At 37.9% G+C, this 18,907-nt stretch overlaps 4 protein-coding genes across 9 annotated transcripts; 2 read left to right on the top strand and 2 right to left on the bottom strand.

Annotated features, from left to right (window-relative positions):
• Positions 1-800: 800 nt before the first annotated feature.
• Positions 801-10,901, top strand: LOC148908806 (superoxide dismutase [Cu-Zn]-like). Of its 2 annotated transcripts, none has more exons than XM_089035404.1 (6): positions 801-970; positions 8,113-8,201; positions 9,014-9,116; positions 9,374-9,443; positions 9,889-10,006; positions 10,454-10,901. In XM_089035404.1, exons 1-6 carry the CDS (start codon positions 904-906, stop codon positions 10,586-10,588), a joined length of 582 nt encoding a protein of 193 aa, XP_088891530.1. In that variant the 5' UTR covers positions 801-903; the 3' UTR covers positions 10,589-10,901. The 2 variants fall into 2 exon arrangements, with proteins under 2 accessions (XP_088891530.1, XP_088891531.1); XM_089035405.1 differs by lacking the exon at positions 801-970 and adding an exon at positions 7,027-7,406.
• LOC148908808 (uncharacterized) lies at positions 2,020-4,614 on the top strand. Of its 3 annotated transcripts, XM_089035558.1 has the most exons (4): positions 2,020-2,315; positions 2,517-2,710; positions 2,839-3,008; positions 3,200-4,614. In XM_089035558.1, exons 1-4 carry the CDS (start codon positions 2,300-2,302, stop codon positions 4,380-4,382), a joined length of 1,563 nt encoding a protein of 520 aa, XP_088891684.1. In that variant the 5' UTR covers positions 2,020-2,299; the 3' UTR covers positions 4,383-4,614. The 3 variants fall into 3 exon arrangements, with proteins under 3 accessions (XP_088891684.1, XP_088891683.1, XP_088891682.1); XM_089035557.1 differs by having other exon boundaries at positions 2,020-2,710; positions 2,839-3,002; XM_089035556.1 differs by having other exon boundaries at positions 2,020-2,710.
• Positions 4,095-6,840, bottom strand: LOC148908807 (uncharacterized). 2 transcript variants are annotated; one of them, XM_089035559.1, is made up of 3 exons: positions 6,553-6,840; positions 6,127-6,352; positions 4,095-6,044 (listed from the first exon to the last, which is right to left on the bottom strand). In XM_089035559.1, exons 2-3 carry the CDS (start codon positions 6,350-6,352, stop codon positions 4,708-4,710), a joined length of 1,563 nt encoding a protein of 520 aa, XP_088891685.1. In that variant the 5' UTR covers positions 6,553-6,840; the 3' UTR covers positions 4,095-4,707. The 2 variants fall into 2 exon arrangements, with proteins under 2 accessions (XP_088891685.1, XP_088891686.1); XM_089035560.1 differs by having other exon boundaries at positions 6,127-6,273.
• Positions 10,899-18,183, bottom strand: LOC116306849 (uncharacterized). Of its 2 annotated transcripts, XM_031716971.1 has the most exons (7): positions 17,688-18,183; positions 14,650-14,778; positions 14,122-14,279; positions 13,257-13,370; positions 12,544-12,652; positions 11,774-11,856; positions 10,899-11,524 (listed from the first exon to the last, which is right to left on the bottom strand). In XM_031716971.1, the coding sequence occupies exons 1-7, from the start codon at positions 18,175-18,177 to the stop codon at positions 11,432-11,434; spliced, it is 1,176 nt and encodes a 391-aa protein (XP_031572831.1). In that variant the 5' UTR covers positions 18,178-18,183; the 3' UTR covers positions 10,899-11,431. The 2 variants fall into 2 exon arrangements, with proteins under 2 accessions (XP_031572831.1, XP_031572832.1); XM_031716972.2 differs by lacking the exon at positions 12,544-12,652.
• Positions 18,184-18,907: the final 724 nt, after the last annotated feature.

The following is an 18,907-nucleotide window of genomic DNA, read 5'->3' as shown; positions in this document are numbered from 1 at the left end:
CCTTCTTAGTTACAAATGCAGCAGCCAGAGACGCCGCATGGGCTACTAATTGATTATCGCACAGGCAACCCAAACAAGGTTCCTGTGTCTGGTTTACTTAACAAATTTCCAATAGTTTAGCGTGCTATGTCGTCTTATTTACCACGATATGACGACAATGGTTGGTCAAATTGTTATTTACTCACGAGACGTGGCCGAGTGCGTACATTGACTAACTTTGACCGACTGTTAAAGTCATCTTGGTGATCTTGGTAAATAAGAGGACGTATACAACGCTAAACTATCGGAAATTTGTTTTTTACTGCTACAAAAAAAAAAACACACACACGCAAAAAGTTTGAAATAACGGTTTGGTTTCAAGCGCACCCGTGCTCGTGTGTTTCGTAATTTGTTTACGTAATTTGCTGGTAAGTCCCGTCATTTACCACGGTTCTTGACCAATCAGAAAGCGAGAAAATTTAGATTTGTGGTAAATAAAAGCTATTGGAGTTATGATGAAGATATGCCAATAAAATGTTTTACTCAAAAATTTGCTTTAAAACTTGCTTCAGTCTTCTGGTGAAGTTTCAGCGCGATTTACCACCGTTAAGTGATTTTTTTTGTTTGAAATCTGCTCTTCTCCACCTAAAAATGGGAAGTTAAGCTTGGAAACTTAGCAACCATCATATCGACCGTATAGTGATTGTCATTACGAACTGTTACGTTGCTCTGAGTGTTTATGCTGCAAGTCTGGAACATGTTATAGCATGTATGTCACGGGCTAAACTGATTGTACCACTTATAATATTCGCTTTCAGTGTCAGAATAAGCCTGTCTCGAGGGCAAGTAGTTTTTTCCTTTCGTTGCATAAAAACCAGTGTACGCCTACCATTGCATCACAACCAGTTTTACAGTCTTGTGAGGATGAAGCATATTGCAGTCTTATCGATTCTTTTGGTGTATGCCAGTGTGGTTGAAGTAAGCGCTCAAGGTAAGCATCAGTCTACACTTGTCCGCTATAATATCATCTATCTTCTACATCTGCATGCCTCTCCCCATCTCTCTCCCTCTCCCCGCTCTCTCTCAAACTATTTAATGACAGATATACATATGTGTGTATAACGTATATATATGCAGATGAGGCCATTGTCACCCCAAGGGGCTTAAAGAATCCATCGCTAGTACTGCCTTGGCAAAAACAAAGTGTTATTCTATTAAATGACGAAACCATTTGCCACTCTATAATAATTATAACCTGCATGGACAAGAATAGCCACTGTTTTTAGCTGCTTGTCTGCATCTCAAGCTATCTGACAGTCACTTCAAACTTAAGTGCTTCATATAACTATATTTTTAAGGAAAAACGCACGGTATTGGATTTCTCTGTAGCATGTCTAGTCGTATGGAAATCTAATCGATGCGGCTTAAGTAGAACCAATAGCGCAGCGCAACCGTGATGTCATAAAAACAAAGACAAAGGCGAAATTCGGACAAACAAACTTACAAGTTTACTTTCAGCAGATAATTTTCACAGCCGATCACAGTTGATCTTAGTTTACATGGGTTATTTTTGTAACTTTAAGTAAAAATAATAAAATCGGTTCGTATAATCCTCGTAGCGGTTAAACAGAATGCAATGTTTGTCCGAATCTTCAAGGTAGTTTTAGAATCAGTGCGCTGCGCTATTCTTGGAGTGCAACCACTAGAATATCAAAATCCCTCGAGACATAAATAACAGTGGTTGATTTAACAAGAAAAGCTAATGAGGAATGCTTAGTCGTCAACATTGCGGCCATGACGTAACATGCACCCCAAGAATGGGTTTTTTCAAGACAATATGATAGTTATTTCATATCGTAATGTAATTAATCATTGCGTGTTCCAGGAGGCAATTTTTGAAAGTTTAAATTCGAAGATCTCATCTATAAGAAAAATAATAGCACGTATTGGGAAATGTTGAAATTAGTATCAATAAAGCAGTTGAAATCCAGTCCTTTCTAAGCCATTCGGAACCTGCTTTTTGATTATCCCATAGTAATAGGCCCTTTGCAGCTAGTGGTCACGTGCTTGGATACCGCTTAGCAACACAAAACTGGAGAGCAAGCCTTCCAGTAAACAAAAGTTGTAATAGGTCAAGCACGCGTGGTTTTATACGATAGTTTCATCGTTCAAAACGCTTAATCCTTTTGCCCTATCTACAAACACAGTAAGATAATCTTAAATTCTCTCCTTTGGACTCGATTTTTGGTTCGAAGTAACGATATTCTTCGCGTTATCGCGAAAAAATTGTCACCGCCGGCCCGCTCGACGGCTGAAAAACATGGCGACTTCGCAAGGTATGTACTTCAAAACTCTCCTTTTTTTTTGGTTTCTTTTCAATTATTGGACTTCTAAAATCTCTAAAATAACAGTTTAGATTGTGAATGGTGATCGATTGTAATTGGACGGCATTTTAATGGACGATTTGTTTATTTTTTGTGAGAGTGATTCCACGTCTAAAGTCAAGACTAACCCATGTTTACATATATTCGCTGTAGATGTTAGAACTCCCGACGAGCCATCACATACCAAGAAAAATTCTTCGTACCATTGTTGTGTTCCCTTGTGTAACGGAGATTCTCGATATCATCCTGATTTAAAGTTTCACCGCTTACCAGGCCGTGCAAGGGATGAGCAATTGAAAAAGGAATGGCTGGTGAAGATACGAAGAGATGTGGGCCCACACTTCAAGGTATATAGGAATCTAACAATATCAATGCACAATACGAATTGCCTGTGGATCTTTAAAAAACTGTAATGAAGATAAAAATAGTTGAATACAGTTACATTGTTATTAAAAGGACATTTGATTTATAATAGGTTAACAAAAGTACCAGAGTGTGCTCAAAACACTTCACTGAGGAAGATTACAATCCTCCCACTGATTCTGGACGTCAGTTGCTAAAAAGAGAAGCTGTACCATCAATCTTTGACTGGTCAACAAAATCCAAAGCAAGAAGAAAGATACTTCGACAAGTAGATAGGTTTAGGTAATGAATATCACATATTTCTACTTCAATACATTTCATTTAGACTTGACTGATGGAATTGTACTTGATGTTTATTTTGGTTTAAACCAAAATAATTTTATAATTTTAATAATTTAGTCTTTTATAATTTTTTATTTAGTGTGAACTGAGTGTGAACTGAGTGTCATCATAATTTCAAAACCTTTTTACAGAGACACTCAGACAGATGAAAGTGATGACAATGAAGATAATAGTCCCAGCACTTCTACAACCTTCAGCATGGATGACCTACAAGCACAAGTCCAGTCACTCAGAGCACAGTTCCAAGATGCACAAAAGCAACTTGAACAAAGTAGAAATGAAACTGCAGCTGCCCTCACTGAAATAAAAAGGGTTAAAGTTGAAGCTGCAAAAGAAATTGAGGACATTAAGAGGCAAGCTGCAGAACAATTAGCACTTAATAAATTTGGGCTTGAGAGATTTGGCACAGACAATGAGATCATAAGATTTTATACAGGTTTCCCATCCTATTTACATATTCAGTTCTTTTTTAAGTTTTTGCAGCCATGTGCTGCACAAATGACATATTGTTATGCCTCTGGAGAAAGAGAAAGTAGACCAGACTCAAGAAATATGCTTCTTGTGGATGAATTGTTTATGTTTTGTGTACGCCTCAAACTAGGTCTATTCGGACAGGATTTAGCTCATAGGTTCCGAATACATAAATCGTCAGTTTGCAGGAAATTGATCACATGGACTAATTTTTTGTATTTTCTTCTTGGTAGTCAAGTGATCTGGCCTTCAAGGCAAGATGTTGATAGGTTTATGCCAGAAGGTTTTAAAAAGCTTTATGCAAGCACACGTGTCATTTTAGATTGTACAGAGATTTTTGTTCAAACACCTACCTCCCTACTACTTCAGTCGCAGCTTTATTCTAGTTATAAGAGTAATACTACACTCAAGGGTTTGATAGGCATTACCCCTAATGGAGCTATTAGCTTCGTTTCTAGCCTTTACACAGGGGGGATTAGTGATAAGGAAATCACAAGGTGCAGCGGCATTCTAGATTTGTTAGAACCTGGTGATTCAGTCATGGCAGACAAAGGGTTTGACATTGAAGATTTACTTAGGGAGAAGCGGGTAGAGTTAAATATTCCTCTGTTTCTTGAAAGTCAGGAACAATTCTCTGCCGCAGATGTTCAAAAAACAAAGACACTAGCAAGTCTTAGAATTCATGTCGAGAGGGCAATAAGAAGAGTCAAAGAGTACCACTTTTTTGATTCAGATGTGCCATTGTCCACTTTAGGTTCAGTCAATCAGTTATATACTGTAGCCTGCCTCCTTACAAATTTTCAAGGCCCACTTATTTTATCCAATGGTAATAATGAGGCATAGTGTCTGTAAGAAGTTGGTGAATGTATGATTAATGTGGCTTACATAACCCATTAGATAATCTTTAATGCAGGTTGGTTTATCATGTGTCTTGGATTGCTTTTTGTAACTATTTCAATTTGTTTGTAAATGAAAACTCAAAAAAAAAAACTAATGAACAAACACAAAATCTAAATAGCACAAATAAATATAATACTAATATGATATAAATATAATAAAAAATAAATTAAGATTATGAATTGATTTGTCATTAATAAAAATAATATAATATTTGTTATCATAAGAAATCTGGCCATGGTTTGAGAACAACAACAAAAATCTTAGTGTATTAATGTAAATAGTAATTGAAGAAAAAACTATCAACTTTGTCCTTTGCTTGCTGGAAAAACACTGAATCAAAATTAATTCTAGAGCAAACAAACAAATTTTCGTCAATGTAACTGAAAAAATCACACCATTCTAATCCTGTGAGTCCAAGCTGGCACTGGATCTGGTAATAATAAATGTCTGTTGTTTTCAGTTTGTACTGGTTAGTGTTCTGGTCCTTGGTGAGATACCTCACATTGTCAAATGATGTTTCCCCCTCTTTAACGACCTTTATTTCTAACAAGCCAAAGGGATTCTGACCATTATTTACGGCATCAAGGTCATAAACTTTCCTGTCTGGGCTACAACCTAGCCATGGGCACTTTGGGTGGACAATCAGCCCAGATGGGAAGAGGTTTACTCTTCCACCCTTTGCATTGCTAGCATAGACCATGGCAGCATGTGGTTCAAGTTCAATGCCTCTTCTCATTGCTGCAGTTTGTACAAATCTGGTGGGGTTTAGCTGATTGACAAGGGTGTCAAAATGTGACACCCGGCGAGCGACAATGCCAAATTTGCTTGCTGTTACCCTTTTTTTTCTGAGCAGGTGCCATACATCACTCTGACTTTGAGTGACTGTTTGCTGCTGCACTCTCAGTGATGACTCTGTTGTCACAGACAATGTTCCAAATATAGATTGTTGACGACTGTCAAGACAGATTGACACATTGTTATTAAATCTGTCCTCTGCACTTGAGAGGGGAAGCTCTGGGAAAGAAGTGCAAGTAAAATCATTTATGATGTAGTCAGTTGACATCTTTTGTTGATATGACAGGACACAGCCTTTTGGGACATTTCCAAACTTGCTCTGTACAAATGGGATATTGCCAAGTTGATCTTGATTGGGCAGAATGGTTGTAAAGAGAGGATAAGGTGGTTGGAAGCCATTAAAGTGCTCTTTTGTGAGGGTAGGATACTGGGTAGATGGGGAATACAAATTACTCTTGATATATCTACTGTACGAAGCGCCAAGTTGGGGTTTTTTCACTAGCACGTCTTGTATTTCTTTTTGTGCGATTTTGGATCCTCTAGGTATGCTCCAACGCTGCTTCATGCTGGTACATGTTAGCTCATCAGGCAATGTCCGATGTCCCAGTTGCTTAAGAAGGGCTAAATAGTAAAGAAGCCCGATCACATGATGGCAGTATCCACCTGCCCCGGCTACACATGAGCACAGCCCAGACAGCAATGTCAAATTGTTGTTCTGGACTGACACCTCTAAAATGTGCGGTGGTTCAGACTTCCTCATTGAGCGGTAACACTTGCATTTAACTCTCACGCACTGGTCGGTATATATCACTAAAAAATTGGAAAAATTAGTGTGAATTGTCTGCCATTCATATCATAATGAAATAGAAAAAACATTTTGGCTATCAAGTACCTTTAACGTCATGTAAATAGCCTGGTTCCGCCATAAATTTGTACGCTTTCGAAGTGCTTGTGCAGCCAGACTTCTCTATAGCGTAGCTCCCTACATCATCGAAGGTGAGGGAAGGAAAGATAGAGATGTCTTGAGTTTCTACTTCATCTAAAACAAAAATAAATATAAAAATATCAGTACGAAGAATTTTTCTTGGTATGTGATGGCTCGTCGGGAGTTCTAACATCTACAGCGAATATATGTAAACATGGGTTAGTCTTGACTTTAGACGTGGAATCACTCTCACAAAAAATAAACAAATCGTCCATTAAAATGCCGTCCAATTACAATCGATCACCATTCACAATCTAAACTGTTATTTTAGAGATTTTAGAAGTCCAATAATTGAAAAGAAACCAAAAAAAAGGAGAGTTTTGAAGTACATACCTTGCGAAGTCGCCATGTTTTTCAGCCGTCGAGCGGGCCGGCGGTGACAATTTTTTCGCGATAACGCGAAGAATATCGTTACTTCGAACCAAAAATCGAGTCCAAAGGAGAGAATTTAAGATTATCTTACTGTGTTTGTAGATAGGGCAAAAGGATTAAGCGTTTTGAACGATGAAACTATCGTATAAAACCACGCGTGCTTGACCTATTACAACTTTTGTTTACTGGAAGGCTTGCTCTCCAGTTTTGTGTTGCTAAGCGGTATCCAAGCACGTGACCACTAGCTGCAAAGGGCCTATAGAGTACCTCTTTTGTAAGATTAGGTTTAAGGATCAATTCTCTTTGAAATACAACTCTATGGAGTGTCTCCATCATTTGCATTACGCTTTATGATTGGTCTAAAAAACAATACATTATAAAATGACAATACGCAATAGATTTGGAGTAAGAATCGCAGTGAAAGCACTTCTTTTCTTAGGTTAGATTTAGGTTGCAATTGTTTGGAAGACTAAATCTATTGTATATTGTCATCGTAATCCTTTGTATTGTCAAAATCGTCTATCTTCATAACTTTTATTAGAATGTTAAAACTCCTCTGAGAATTCCAAGATAATAGTTAAGCTTAGCATAAGAAAAAAGCAACCGGAGGGGATTCTGGCAGTGAAGATATAAAAAGTAATCAGTCAGAGAAATCAGCTGTTTTGAGGCAAGATTTCCGTTCGTTGTATCAAAACAAGCGTACAATTCCATCACAACCTTAGTCAATTTTTACAGTCTCGAGAGTATGAAGCAAATTTTGGTCTTCGCGATTCTTTTGGTGTATGCCATCGTAGTTGAGATAAGTGCTGAAGAAGGTAGGTAAAAGTGGCTTGCACTAATCTAGTCTCGTCTCTACTTGATCATCTATCTTGTCAGCAACCAAACTTTCACCAACCTTTTTTGGAAAAGCTTTTATATGCATATAGAATCATTGGACTCCAAAATGATTGTCATACGTAGGATCAATCGCTATTCTGCTTTGGAAAAACAAAGTGGTTTAGGTTATTAATGATGCGCGGAGTCCATTTGGCACACTGTGAATAATCATGACCTTAGTCGGACTAGAATAGAATGCTCATTTTTAGCGGCGAGTTTGCTTCCAGAAAAAGATTCGATTAAATCTGATCGATTCAGTTGAGCTATATTTACGACTAATTATTCGCAGTTCTAAGCCAGGAATGCTAGTATATTGAAGCCGTGTAATTTCTTGAAGCATGAGTAATCAAGGGTGGAGCTAGTAGCGGTGCGTAGCGCAGTAGCCTTTCACCCTGGGGTCTCGGCTTAGCATCACCATAGCTAATGGAGCTCCATTAAGTATGGCATCACATATGAGTAGAGTTTGTTAGTTCTCTCCCTTGACTCAAAGGTTTTTCTCCGTCTTTCCGGAAAATTACAGAATATCCCGCAAATCAAAAGCAAACATTTAATAACGATGACTATTGTTGTATGGCTTGTTCTACAAATATTTCAGTATAATTTTCATCAAAGTTAAAGTAATATAATTTTTTTCATGTCTTTTAGTTACGGTAATGTGTCACATGGAACCAAACAGAGTACCACCGAGTAACGTCAAGTCCACAGTGACAGGAACCGTCAAGCTTTCGCAGCAGGTAAAACCATTTTAATGTCCCTTTACTGTACGTAATGAAACCCATAATTTTATCTTCGCGCGCGCACGGAAAGTATGAAGGGACAACGGAAAATACGAAGGGACAGCGTAAGGGACAAAGGCGTAAATTCGGTAACATTATACATAACGCAGTTTTGTATAGCCTGTAGTCGTAAGTACGTAAGTCGTAAGTGATGCGGTTGGATGAATTACAGCATGTCTTACTTGAAGTACGTAACGTATGTTTCCCTCCCATAAAACCATTCTGCTGCGGTGATAACGATAAATGAACCCACTTTCTTAATTTTTCTTGGATTCCGCGTGTACATTCTGTTGTTTCATTGCATTTTTTCTCTTGTGCATAAGGCAAATACTGTTTTGATATTGATTGTCGTGAAATCCGTAGAAAAAAGTAGAATAACTTTTAAGTACTTTAATTTTTCGAAAGAAACTACAGCAGAAAACCAAGACAACGCTTGGTATAATATCCCCTTAGTGATCAGCTGCAACGCACTTTATTTGAATCGTATCATGTAACGGACAAGTGTACGAGAAAATTTGACAGGAGAGAATTGACCACTGCTTGCGTCATTAATAGACCTCTTCACCTTCGTATGAAAATTGCCCATTTCAGACCACGTGACATTCCCTTGAGAACTGCTCTTTTATGACGAACATGTTAAAATATTTACACATGAAAGAATCAACTCCCAAGAGTGGCGTCACATGGTCTGAAATGTGAACAAACGAAGCTGAAGAGGTATATTACTAACTTAAAAGGTTGGATGCTAACAAACATGCGCATTTTTTCAGTCTTCTTCAGCTCAAACCAAATTCACTGTAAAATTAAATGGCTTGCCACCTTACAGTGTGCATGGATTCCATGTGCACAACTATGGGGACATCATCTCAAACGGTAATTATCACCACTGACCTATTTTTCAATGTTTTGTTCATGATGACTTATTTAGTCTGCGCTTTTTCTTCAACCCTTTCTTTTTCTTTCACTTCTCTCGCCCTTTTATTTGGAACACCAATGTGTTGTTCTATGCTCCTTTGATCTCAAAAACTAGGTTTTAGACGTGCATTTCTCTTCGGTGAACCCCGATCAAGTCATTTACCATAGTTTTAGTTGGAACTTAGGACCTTCTGAACGCTTTATTTTTTTGACAGGTTGTCAGAGTTGTGGTTCTCACTACAATCCTTTTAATGCTACACACGGCGGACCTCGCGATCGAATACGGTAAGTCGGGCTACTGGACAAAGGAATTTCGTTAATAATATGACCATAAAAAATTCTCGATTGTGATTGGTGGTCTGCTACTCGTTTAATTTTTTGAAATCACTGTGCAACAAAGAGAAATCACTGTGCAAAAAAAAAAAAAAAAAAATCAAAATTGTTTTTGATGGTCTTATTATTATTATGACTCCGGCAGTGTTAAATAAACTACGCTGCAATCTTAAATACAAGCACTGAAGATGAATGTACCACACTTTTTACCATGCAGGCGCCATCTTTTCTATAAGAGATTTTTCGACCTTACAGCTTTCATAAAGATCATACGTTCCCGAAAATGACATTCGACAGCGAGTGTCGAGGATGCATTGCTTTAGTATCTGTACATGTGAGCGAAGGTAATGGGTAATGTAACTTTTAATAGCTAATCTGTCCGTATGTTATTCTACAGACACGTTGGTGACCTTGGCAACTTGATGTCTGACGACAATGGCAGAATTGAGGCAGAGTTCACCGACTCTTTGGTGTCTCTTCAAGGAAATTATTCTGTAATTGGTCGCTCCATCGTGGTAAGAAACAACTGAACCGAATATAGAAAGTACATGTATCGAAAAATAATTGAAAAAGGGAAGAAAGAAAGGAGAAAAAAAACCACATTTTGCTGATACGAAAGTTTCTCAGTTCTATCCACAGGCAGCCCAAGCAATATGCGGTCGTTGTGTACAATAGCCCCCTTCACAGTTTCCTTCGCCATCTTGAAAGGTAAAGGTAAAGGTATTCACATGCCTTTGCATCGAAGCGAGAAGAACGGTGAGCTTGCAATGATAGAGACATGTGAATAATTGTTCAAGGTGTTAAAAAAGGTCTCTATCATTGCAAGCTCACCGTTCGTCTCGCTTCGATGCAAAGGCACGGCTACCTTTCAAGATGCCGCAGGGAACTGTGAAGGGGACTATTTACTGTAAATGTACGTGGTGTTGATATACTGTATTTACTGGTGTTCTTTCTAACAACAGTTACACGCCAAGAGAGATGACTTAGGAAGAGGTAAAGGAGCAGCAAGAAAAGAGAGCTTAAAGACTGGTAATGCTGGAGCACGTCTTGGATGTTGCGCAATTGTCTACGCAGCGCCGCCAGCTCCCTCAAACTAGTCCAATGAAGAAACACAGGTTGCAATTACCCACTGTACGATCTACGCTCTACGCTCTACGACATAGGCATGGAAATAAATATAATTGCTAACCCATGTGATGAATAAATGTATCAGTTAGAATAGCTACATCAATCGTGTCCCTTCCCACTAGGCTAGGGAGGGATTTAAGAAATAAATCTGTCTTCCATACTTGAAGAATTCTAATATTTGTACTAATGGATTTTAGCCATTGTGAAAGCGTTGAATTGTGTTACTTTGTAAACCAGTTAAACAAGAAATATAACCATAGTAAATAAAACAAAAACAACAAATGTTAAGTTTCTCTACTTTCTGACTTCGTGATGACCATCGACGGTCTATTCTCGTAAATCCAGTAATGTAAACTAGACTTCGCTCTCAACAAATAAATAACTCTGTCGGCCTTATAAGATAATTTTAGTGAGCCTGTTATTTTTACTAAAGCTCAAATTTTTCATTTTCCGGAAGAGTTTCGGTGCTCGCTTATTGTCCTTTCTTATTGCTTGAACCGATATTTGCCATTTTCCCGCCTTTTTTCCTTGGCATGCGTAGAATTTCCATAAATTCTTGTCCTAAATGATAAGGCTGCTATTTTCCCGCCATTTTTTCTGGTCAAGCGTGAAAGTTTCTAAATGCTTGCATTAAATGCATGGTAAGGTAACTGGAATGGATGTTTGCCATTTTCCCGTTAATTTTCTGGACATGCGCAGTAGGTTTTCTCGACGCTTCTACTCGGCGCACATTCTTGGCGTCTCTCGTGCGCTTAGTAAATGTATCATCCAAATTGATAGGAAAATTCTACGTAAACGATTTCCTGTTAAAGTTATCTCTTGTGCTGTTCTGTGATAAAATTAATTCTTCGCTCAAGCCATTCACTTTCTTTATTCATTTCGTGGTTTTTGAAGAAATCTAAAAGCTAAGTTGAACAACCAAAGGAACAAAAATTAGAAAGAGAATAAAATCTGTTTTTACTCTCGTATATTGTCCTTGTTCTTTGACTTTTTTGATGGAAGAGGGAGGATGGAAAGAAGCGGGATCTTTCTGTGGTTTCCTTGACAACCAAGTCATAACTCTCCATTCAATGTTATATGACTTTTGCTTCTCATTTTAAAACAATAAAAAGGAATAGCCCGAATCTAAACTCATATGGATGAGTGGTACATACCTTTCTATATCTTTGGAGAATATCAAAGCCACACAGACGTTGTAATTTGTGAAGATCAACGGGACATAAAAATATTGGTTGAGCTAAGAAAAAATTAAAGGAAAAAGCCATTTAAACGATCTACGGGTTTTTTGTGCACACACACACACACACACACAGCGATAAGTTGCTTATAACATTGAAGTCATATAGCAAATGAGAGAGTGTGTGTAACTTGGCAATAGACCTTATTCGTCATTGTGCAATGTCTTCCCATTTCAGACCACATGTCATTCCCTAGAGTATCATTTCTTTGTTTGAGGGTTGTGCAAGAGAAGACACATGAATTGACGACTCTTCAAACTCCAGTGTATGTGGTCTTAGCCTCGAATCCAGAAGCTGTTTGTTTTGTTATTCTAATTTCGGCTTTGGTTTACCGACCTCAGAAGTCCGCATACATCGTAGTTTCTAAAAAGTGTTGTCAATATGGAAAAAACTCAAATAAAGAATCTTATTGTCGAGGAAATGTAGAAAGAAAGTGGTGTGTAATGGAGAAACATTGCACCAAGATGAAGAACGTCAATTGCTCTGCCAGCTGAACGAACGACATATCAGAAGTTTCGCGGTCCCCCCTGTAATCTCAGTTGTGTAATTTCAGCTTTTGACACCCTTAGACGAGAATGTAGTTGGGCAAAGTGAATTTCTGAAATACGACGATGTTACGATGGTGGACGTATTCATTTGACATTTAACTTAAATGCCGCACGTGGGGATGCGTGACATTAACTTACCAAAATCTTCTTGCAGATGTCCTGAACCATTCATACAACAAGAGTACCAGATGCAATGATCAACACCAAAAATATGAGCTATCTCATGCACTAATAACTTGCAGCTTCTCTGAAACAAATTTACGTTACAGTCAATGTTACGTTTATGTATTGACTCATGAAGCAGTGTTTATAAAGACTTCTTCAAAATTCTTTGGGCTTATCATTGTTTCTTATCTTTATCAATATTCAAGGTATAACGCGCGCTGATCATCGATTGCTGGCTACCGTGTTTATATTATGGGACAGAGACACGCTCGCGCAAAATCGTTCGTTGAAAAATATTTCATAAAAGCAGTACAAAATATTTGAGATATAACGCGCGCGCTGATTGGCTGGCTACCGTGTTTACATCAGAGGACAGAGACACGCTCGCGCAAAATAATTCAAAAATATTTTATAAAAGCAATATTAAAACGGCTGCTTATGTCTCTGTACTGTGATATCAACACTCTGGGAGCTGTAGAGCACTCGAGAAGTAAGAGAAATACTCGGCTCGTGTTACTAAGCTTGCTTCCCTTGTGCTCTACAGCTCCCAGCATGATTATATCACGATAAAGAGGCATGCGCGCGCGTTTTATAATCCTTAATTAGATATCAAAAGATACATTTGCAAAATTTTTGTAATGTATTATGACCAATGTGAAAATGGCAATTTTTTCATGTTGAAATACCTGTAGCATTAGTGATCTCTTTTCTTCGGGTTTGTATTCTTCGCTGTCTTGTATATCATACCAGAACTCTTTGGAAAAAGAAAGACCTGGATCGTATCTTGCAAAGCTGAAAACCTGAAAAGTTAATGGAAAACTACGACTCATATGTCGTTTTTCGTATCGATCCTGGATAATTGATTCCAATTACCATCATAATGCAGTACTCAGTAGCGTATCATAAGGCAACTCAATCATCATGGTCATCATCACTAAAAACATCATCACAGTCATCATCATATCATCATCATCCCATCAATCATCTACATATAATCATCATCAACACCATCATCATCATTATCATCCTAATCATCTAGATATTATCATCATCAACAACATCATCATCACTAAAAACATCACCATCATCATTATCATCAAGACATCATCGTCATCATTATCAACATCATCAGCATGATTGCCATTATCAAGATATTACCATCATCGACATCATCATCATCATTATCCTCCCAATCATCTAATTATCATCATCAACATCATCATCACTAAAAACATCATCACCATCATCATTATCATCAAGACATTATCGTTATCATCATCAACATCATCAACATGATGACCATTATCAAGATATTACCATCATCAACATCATCATCATCATTATCATCACTAAAACATCATCAACATCATCAAATTATCAAAACATCATCATCATCATCATCATGATCAACAACTTAATCATCATCATCATCACCATCATCATCATCATCAAATCACCACTGGACCCAAGGTTATCCATCTACATATATCACCATCATCGTCATCAAATCATCATTATTTGCATCATTATCATAAAGGCTGCTTGACTTACAGCAACTTTGTGGTTTCCATATGCCATTCCAGCAACAAACAGATCAGTATGGTCTTGATACAAGTCAACCATCGTCAGACCAATAAAACAGAGAGCAGAAGAAGGGATGTTATTCCTCAGGGTCTTCAATATACTGTCAATATTTAGTTGGATTCTACCTATTGGAGAGATTTAAACACATGAGAATGACACTGGAATCCATATGCTTTAAGGATAAAACTTCAAATGTTTTCAAACCCTGAAACAGCCTAGACAGCACTGATCTTAGTTAGGGCATGGCTAAATCACAGATGGAACCATAAAACAACCTCTGGGCTGATCACAAAGTCAGAGCATGGCTAACACACAGATCAAACCCTGAAGCAACCTCTGGGCTGATCTAAGTCAGGGCATTACCAGCACTTTTATCTAGATTGGGGTCCCCATGGTTGCTTCATTCAGGAATGATAGCCAGAGTCAAAGCTGAGTGCAACATGACTTTCTCTACTACTGCTTGTCCAGTGCACATTGTTAACTCATAAGACTCACCATTCCTATGCCATCTATGCTCTAGTTCCTTGGATTTGGATGCAATACGAGAGCTTTTTCTTCTTTTTGTAGGTAGCTCACTTTTGCTATCATTTTTATCTCCAGATCCATGCCAGTAGGCTGGTCCATCTGTCAATAAAATACTATCCATCAAATCTGAAATAATGCTCTTGAGAATGCTGCCAAAGGAATTATCACTGTTACTAGTATATAGACCTTTAGCATCGGGTTTACTGCTAACCCCTAACCACTGGGGATCAGGCCCAGAAACATGCCCACAAACACAGAGAAACACTCAGCACCAATAAAATCCAATATGGCTGCTCTTTCAGCAACATCTTTATTATGACTCCTTGCTAAATGTCAAAAGTTTGACGGAAAATGCCTTACGCGGAACTACAGTTTAAGGTTTGTGGTACTTAGCAAGAATGTCATGCTGAAGGTCTCTACCTATTTAGAAATGGGTGTGTTGAGTTGAAGTGGTGCAAATATGGCTGTGTAAAGAGATGCTAAAAATGGGGAGTCAATTGAGAAATGATTGGATGGAGGTTGGGAATTGGATAGAGGTGGAAATTTTCTAAGAGTGATACAATCGATGTACTCCACTGATCAATCAGCAATCAAAGTAAATGGACACATTTCTCCGACATTTTCCTGTTATATGGGTGTTAAACAAGGCTGTATGCTGAGCCCTACGTTATTTAATTTATATCTTCACGATCTGCCTGACTCATTAAATTCGTGTAACAACAATGATGTAATGTTGAATGGCAAACCGATTAGTACTCTTTTATATGCAGATGACCTGGTTCTGTTCTCTAAATCTGCTAAAGGGCTTCAGAAATATCTCGACAAGCTAGAGGCATTTTGTGAACAATCAGGCTTAACAGTTAATATAACAAAGACAAAAGTGATGGTTTTCAATAATACAGGGAAGACAATGAATAACTTCCAATTCTATTTGAACAAATCTAAACTAGAAAACGTTAAATCATATAAATATTTAGGATTAAATTTTACAACCTTTGGAAACTTTACGTTTGCAAAACAAGAATTAAAAAAAGCTGCATTAAAGGCACTATTTCAGATGAAAAAACAAATGGGTGAATTTTTCACATCCAATATCAAATTAACTATAAAACTGTTTGACTCGCTTGTTACACCAATACTTCTATACGCAAGTGAGATATGGGGTATCAAAACATTAAGCACCAAAGACCAAGAGCCCATGGAACTTGTTCATTTGAAATTTTGCAAAATGCTCCTCAAGGTGACAAAGAATGCTAGTAACCTTGCATGCAGAGCTGAGTTAGGAAGGTTTCCGCTAAAATGCAAAGCATGCAGTAGAAGCTTTAAATTCTGGCATAAAATTATAAAGTCGGAACTACACCCAAAAAAACTTTCAGCCGAAGTCTACCAAGATATTAAAAATGAAACTAAAAAAGCCTTTTGGAGCATAAAAATTAAAACTACTTTAGAACAACTCGGATTGGGGATAATTTGGATGAAACAAAATGAACTTTCTCCAAGATGGTATGAATATGGAAAAATAATAACCCAAAGAATATATGACATTGAGAGGCAAATTTTATGGAGTAATCTCCACAATGATGAAAGGAAAGACGACAGACATAAAAATAAACTCAGAGTCTTTCGTCAGTTCAAAACGGATTATAACTTTGAAGAATATTTAAGTCAAGTCACCAATATTAAGCACAGAGTGGCGCTTACAAAATTAAGAATTAGTAACCATAAGCTTGAAGTAGAAACGGGGAGGTATAAGAGGCCTTATCTCATTTACGATCAAAGGATTTGCCCAGTGTGTAAGTCGGGAGTAGAAAACGAAAAACACTTTCTAGTTTGGTGTCCACTATATAACTCTCATAGAAACGACTTAAGAGAGTTCATAGAAAAAAACACCAGCATTAATTTCAACAATATGAGCGCTGACAGTCGTTTTATGTTCTTAATCAATTCAAAATCAGCGTCTCTACAAAGAGCCATATCAGCATACATTCATCAATGTATGCTGATACGTGAAAATGAATTAAGAAAATTATCTAATACATAGTATATATATATATATACCTATAATATATTTGGAATCAAACACTCATGTACTATTAGTATAAGGTGCCAAATAAAATTGTATTGTATTGTATCGTATTGTATAGAGGTGATTAGCAATAAGTGTGTCTGTCTGTCTGTCTGTGAAATAAATCTATACCCACCATCTTTGTTATATAATATGTTAATGACAAGGATATGCTGATGGAAGGCAGACATTTCTTTCTAAAATGGGACAACTCAAGTAATCCCTGAATCGAACCCTTGCATGTGACGTCAAAGCAGCTCACTTTGAAGGACAAAACAAAATAATTTCAATCTCCTGAGTATTGGAAACCCCGGGGGGGGGGGGGGGGGTACTCCCATATATGGACTATACGGGGATGATCCGCTGAACAGGGTATGGTTTTTCGAGCTTCTTGTCATAAACAGGGTATGCAATTTCACTCAATTTCCAAGTTCTTTCTGAGTTTCCAGTCATAGTCAGGGTTTCTACTTTCGTATTGACCAAAACTGGTTATTATGGTCGTAAAAAAAAACGATACGCAGGATGACATAATTCAAACAGGAACTCAGTGCAATAAATTATATCTTTTGCCATAAACAGGGTCCACAAATTTGAGTTTTTATGTCATAAACAGGGTACCCCTTTCAGAATCCCAGCGGAACACCCCTACCAAAATTCTGGCGGAGTACCTCCCCCCCCCCCCCCCCCCCCCGCCCCCCCCCCGGGTTGGAAACCTATTGTTACGTCCTCGAAATTGAACTGCATTCCGACATGGCGCAAGGGTCTATAAACGTTTTACTTTCATGTGATGCCAAGTCAAGGAATCGATCTCATACATTATTTTGTTTGGAGAAGGTGAAAACAGTAAACAACAAGGGTGCTCATTATAGTGGTCATGGCCTCTCTCCACCAGGGGGGAGGGGTAAGAGCATATCTATGATTTTTTTCAATATTATTCCTATACCTTTTTCTTTAGGAAGTTCCAAGCGTACTTTAGGGAGCACAACAACTGGTATATTATAAAAATCATCGGCGTACTTTGCTAGCTCGTCGATATTCGGGCTAAAACTCTCGTCAAACTCTCCCAAGGGCTGAAGAAATATTTTGCCATCGGGGTATTTCTCTTGAATTGTCTTTCCTTCAGGAATAAACTTTGCTCTATAGTCAGAACTCTTCCTTGAAGAAAGCAAAGGACAAGTTGAGAGAAAACTTTTGAAGTTTTGTCCTTTCTCGCAATACTGAGCCAACCAGTCGTCTATCGAAGTCGGTGAAGGAACGGGTTGAAAAAATATATTTTCATCACTTAATTGGTATTCTCTAAGAGATTTTTCACTTTCTAGGAGTCCTGCAGCTTGTTTGCTTTGCTTTTCGGTTGGTCTTCGGAAGTCTGAAGCAAAAGGAATACTCGTTTCGGATTGTTTTCTTTTTCTTTGTTTTTTACTTCGAGACGCCATTTTGAAAACTGAATGAAGAAAGCTAAGACAGACTGGATATGTAACGCAATGTATTAATGTGTGTCACGCGTTCATGGAATACAGAAATTTTGCACACCTCACACTAAAGTTAGATACTTAAGAAGTTTATCGAGGAAATAAAACTGACAAAATAAGGAGAGGAAGAAAAGAAAGAAAGAAAGACAGGCGGGCAGACAAACAGACAGACAGACATAAGGGAAGGAAGGGTGGAAGGCAGGAAGCAAGGATGGATGGAAGCAAGGAAGCATGCAATGAAGCAAGGAAGGAAGGAAGCAAGGAAGTTGTAGTGGATTATTCTTTTAGTTTTATTAAAAACAGCGATTTTCTTTTCGTAGTCTTTAGATTTCATCCTGGGTTTTGTCAAGGCAACCTACTTCTGCCAGAATTTTGTAAGTAATAGAAATAAGAAAAAGAAATAACGAACTAAAGAATGAATAAATGAAAGCAGAAAGGATGGTAGGAACGAAGGAAGAAGAAAAGGAGGGCATAAATAAATGAAGGAAAGAAGGAAGTAGGCAGGAGGAATGAATTAAGAAAGGAAGAAAGGAAGAAAGAAAGGAAGGAAGGAAGGAAGAAAGGAAGGAAGAAAGAAAGGAAGGAAGGAAGGAAGGAAGGAAGCAAGCAAGCAAGCAAGCAAGCAAGCAAGCAAGCAAGCAAGCAAGCAATATCTCAGAATATCTTCTTCCCTTACCTTTGATCTCAGCCTTGT

This window comes from Actinia tenebrosa, unplaced genomic scaffold (assembly GCF_029948245.1).
Source record: "Actinia tenebrosa isolate PJP-AT-01 unplaced genomic scaffold, QUT_ActTen_1.0 PGA_scaffold3__52_contigs__length_22856419, whole genome shotgun sequence".
Classification (NCBI taxonomy): Eukaryota; Metazoa; Cnidaria; class Anthozoa; order Actiniaria; family Actiniidae; genus Actinia; species Actinia tenebrosa.
This window is presented reverse-complemented; position numbering and strand designations above follow the sequence as displayed.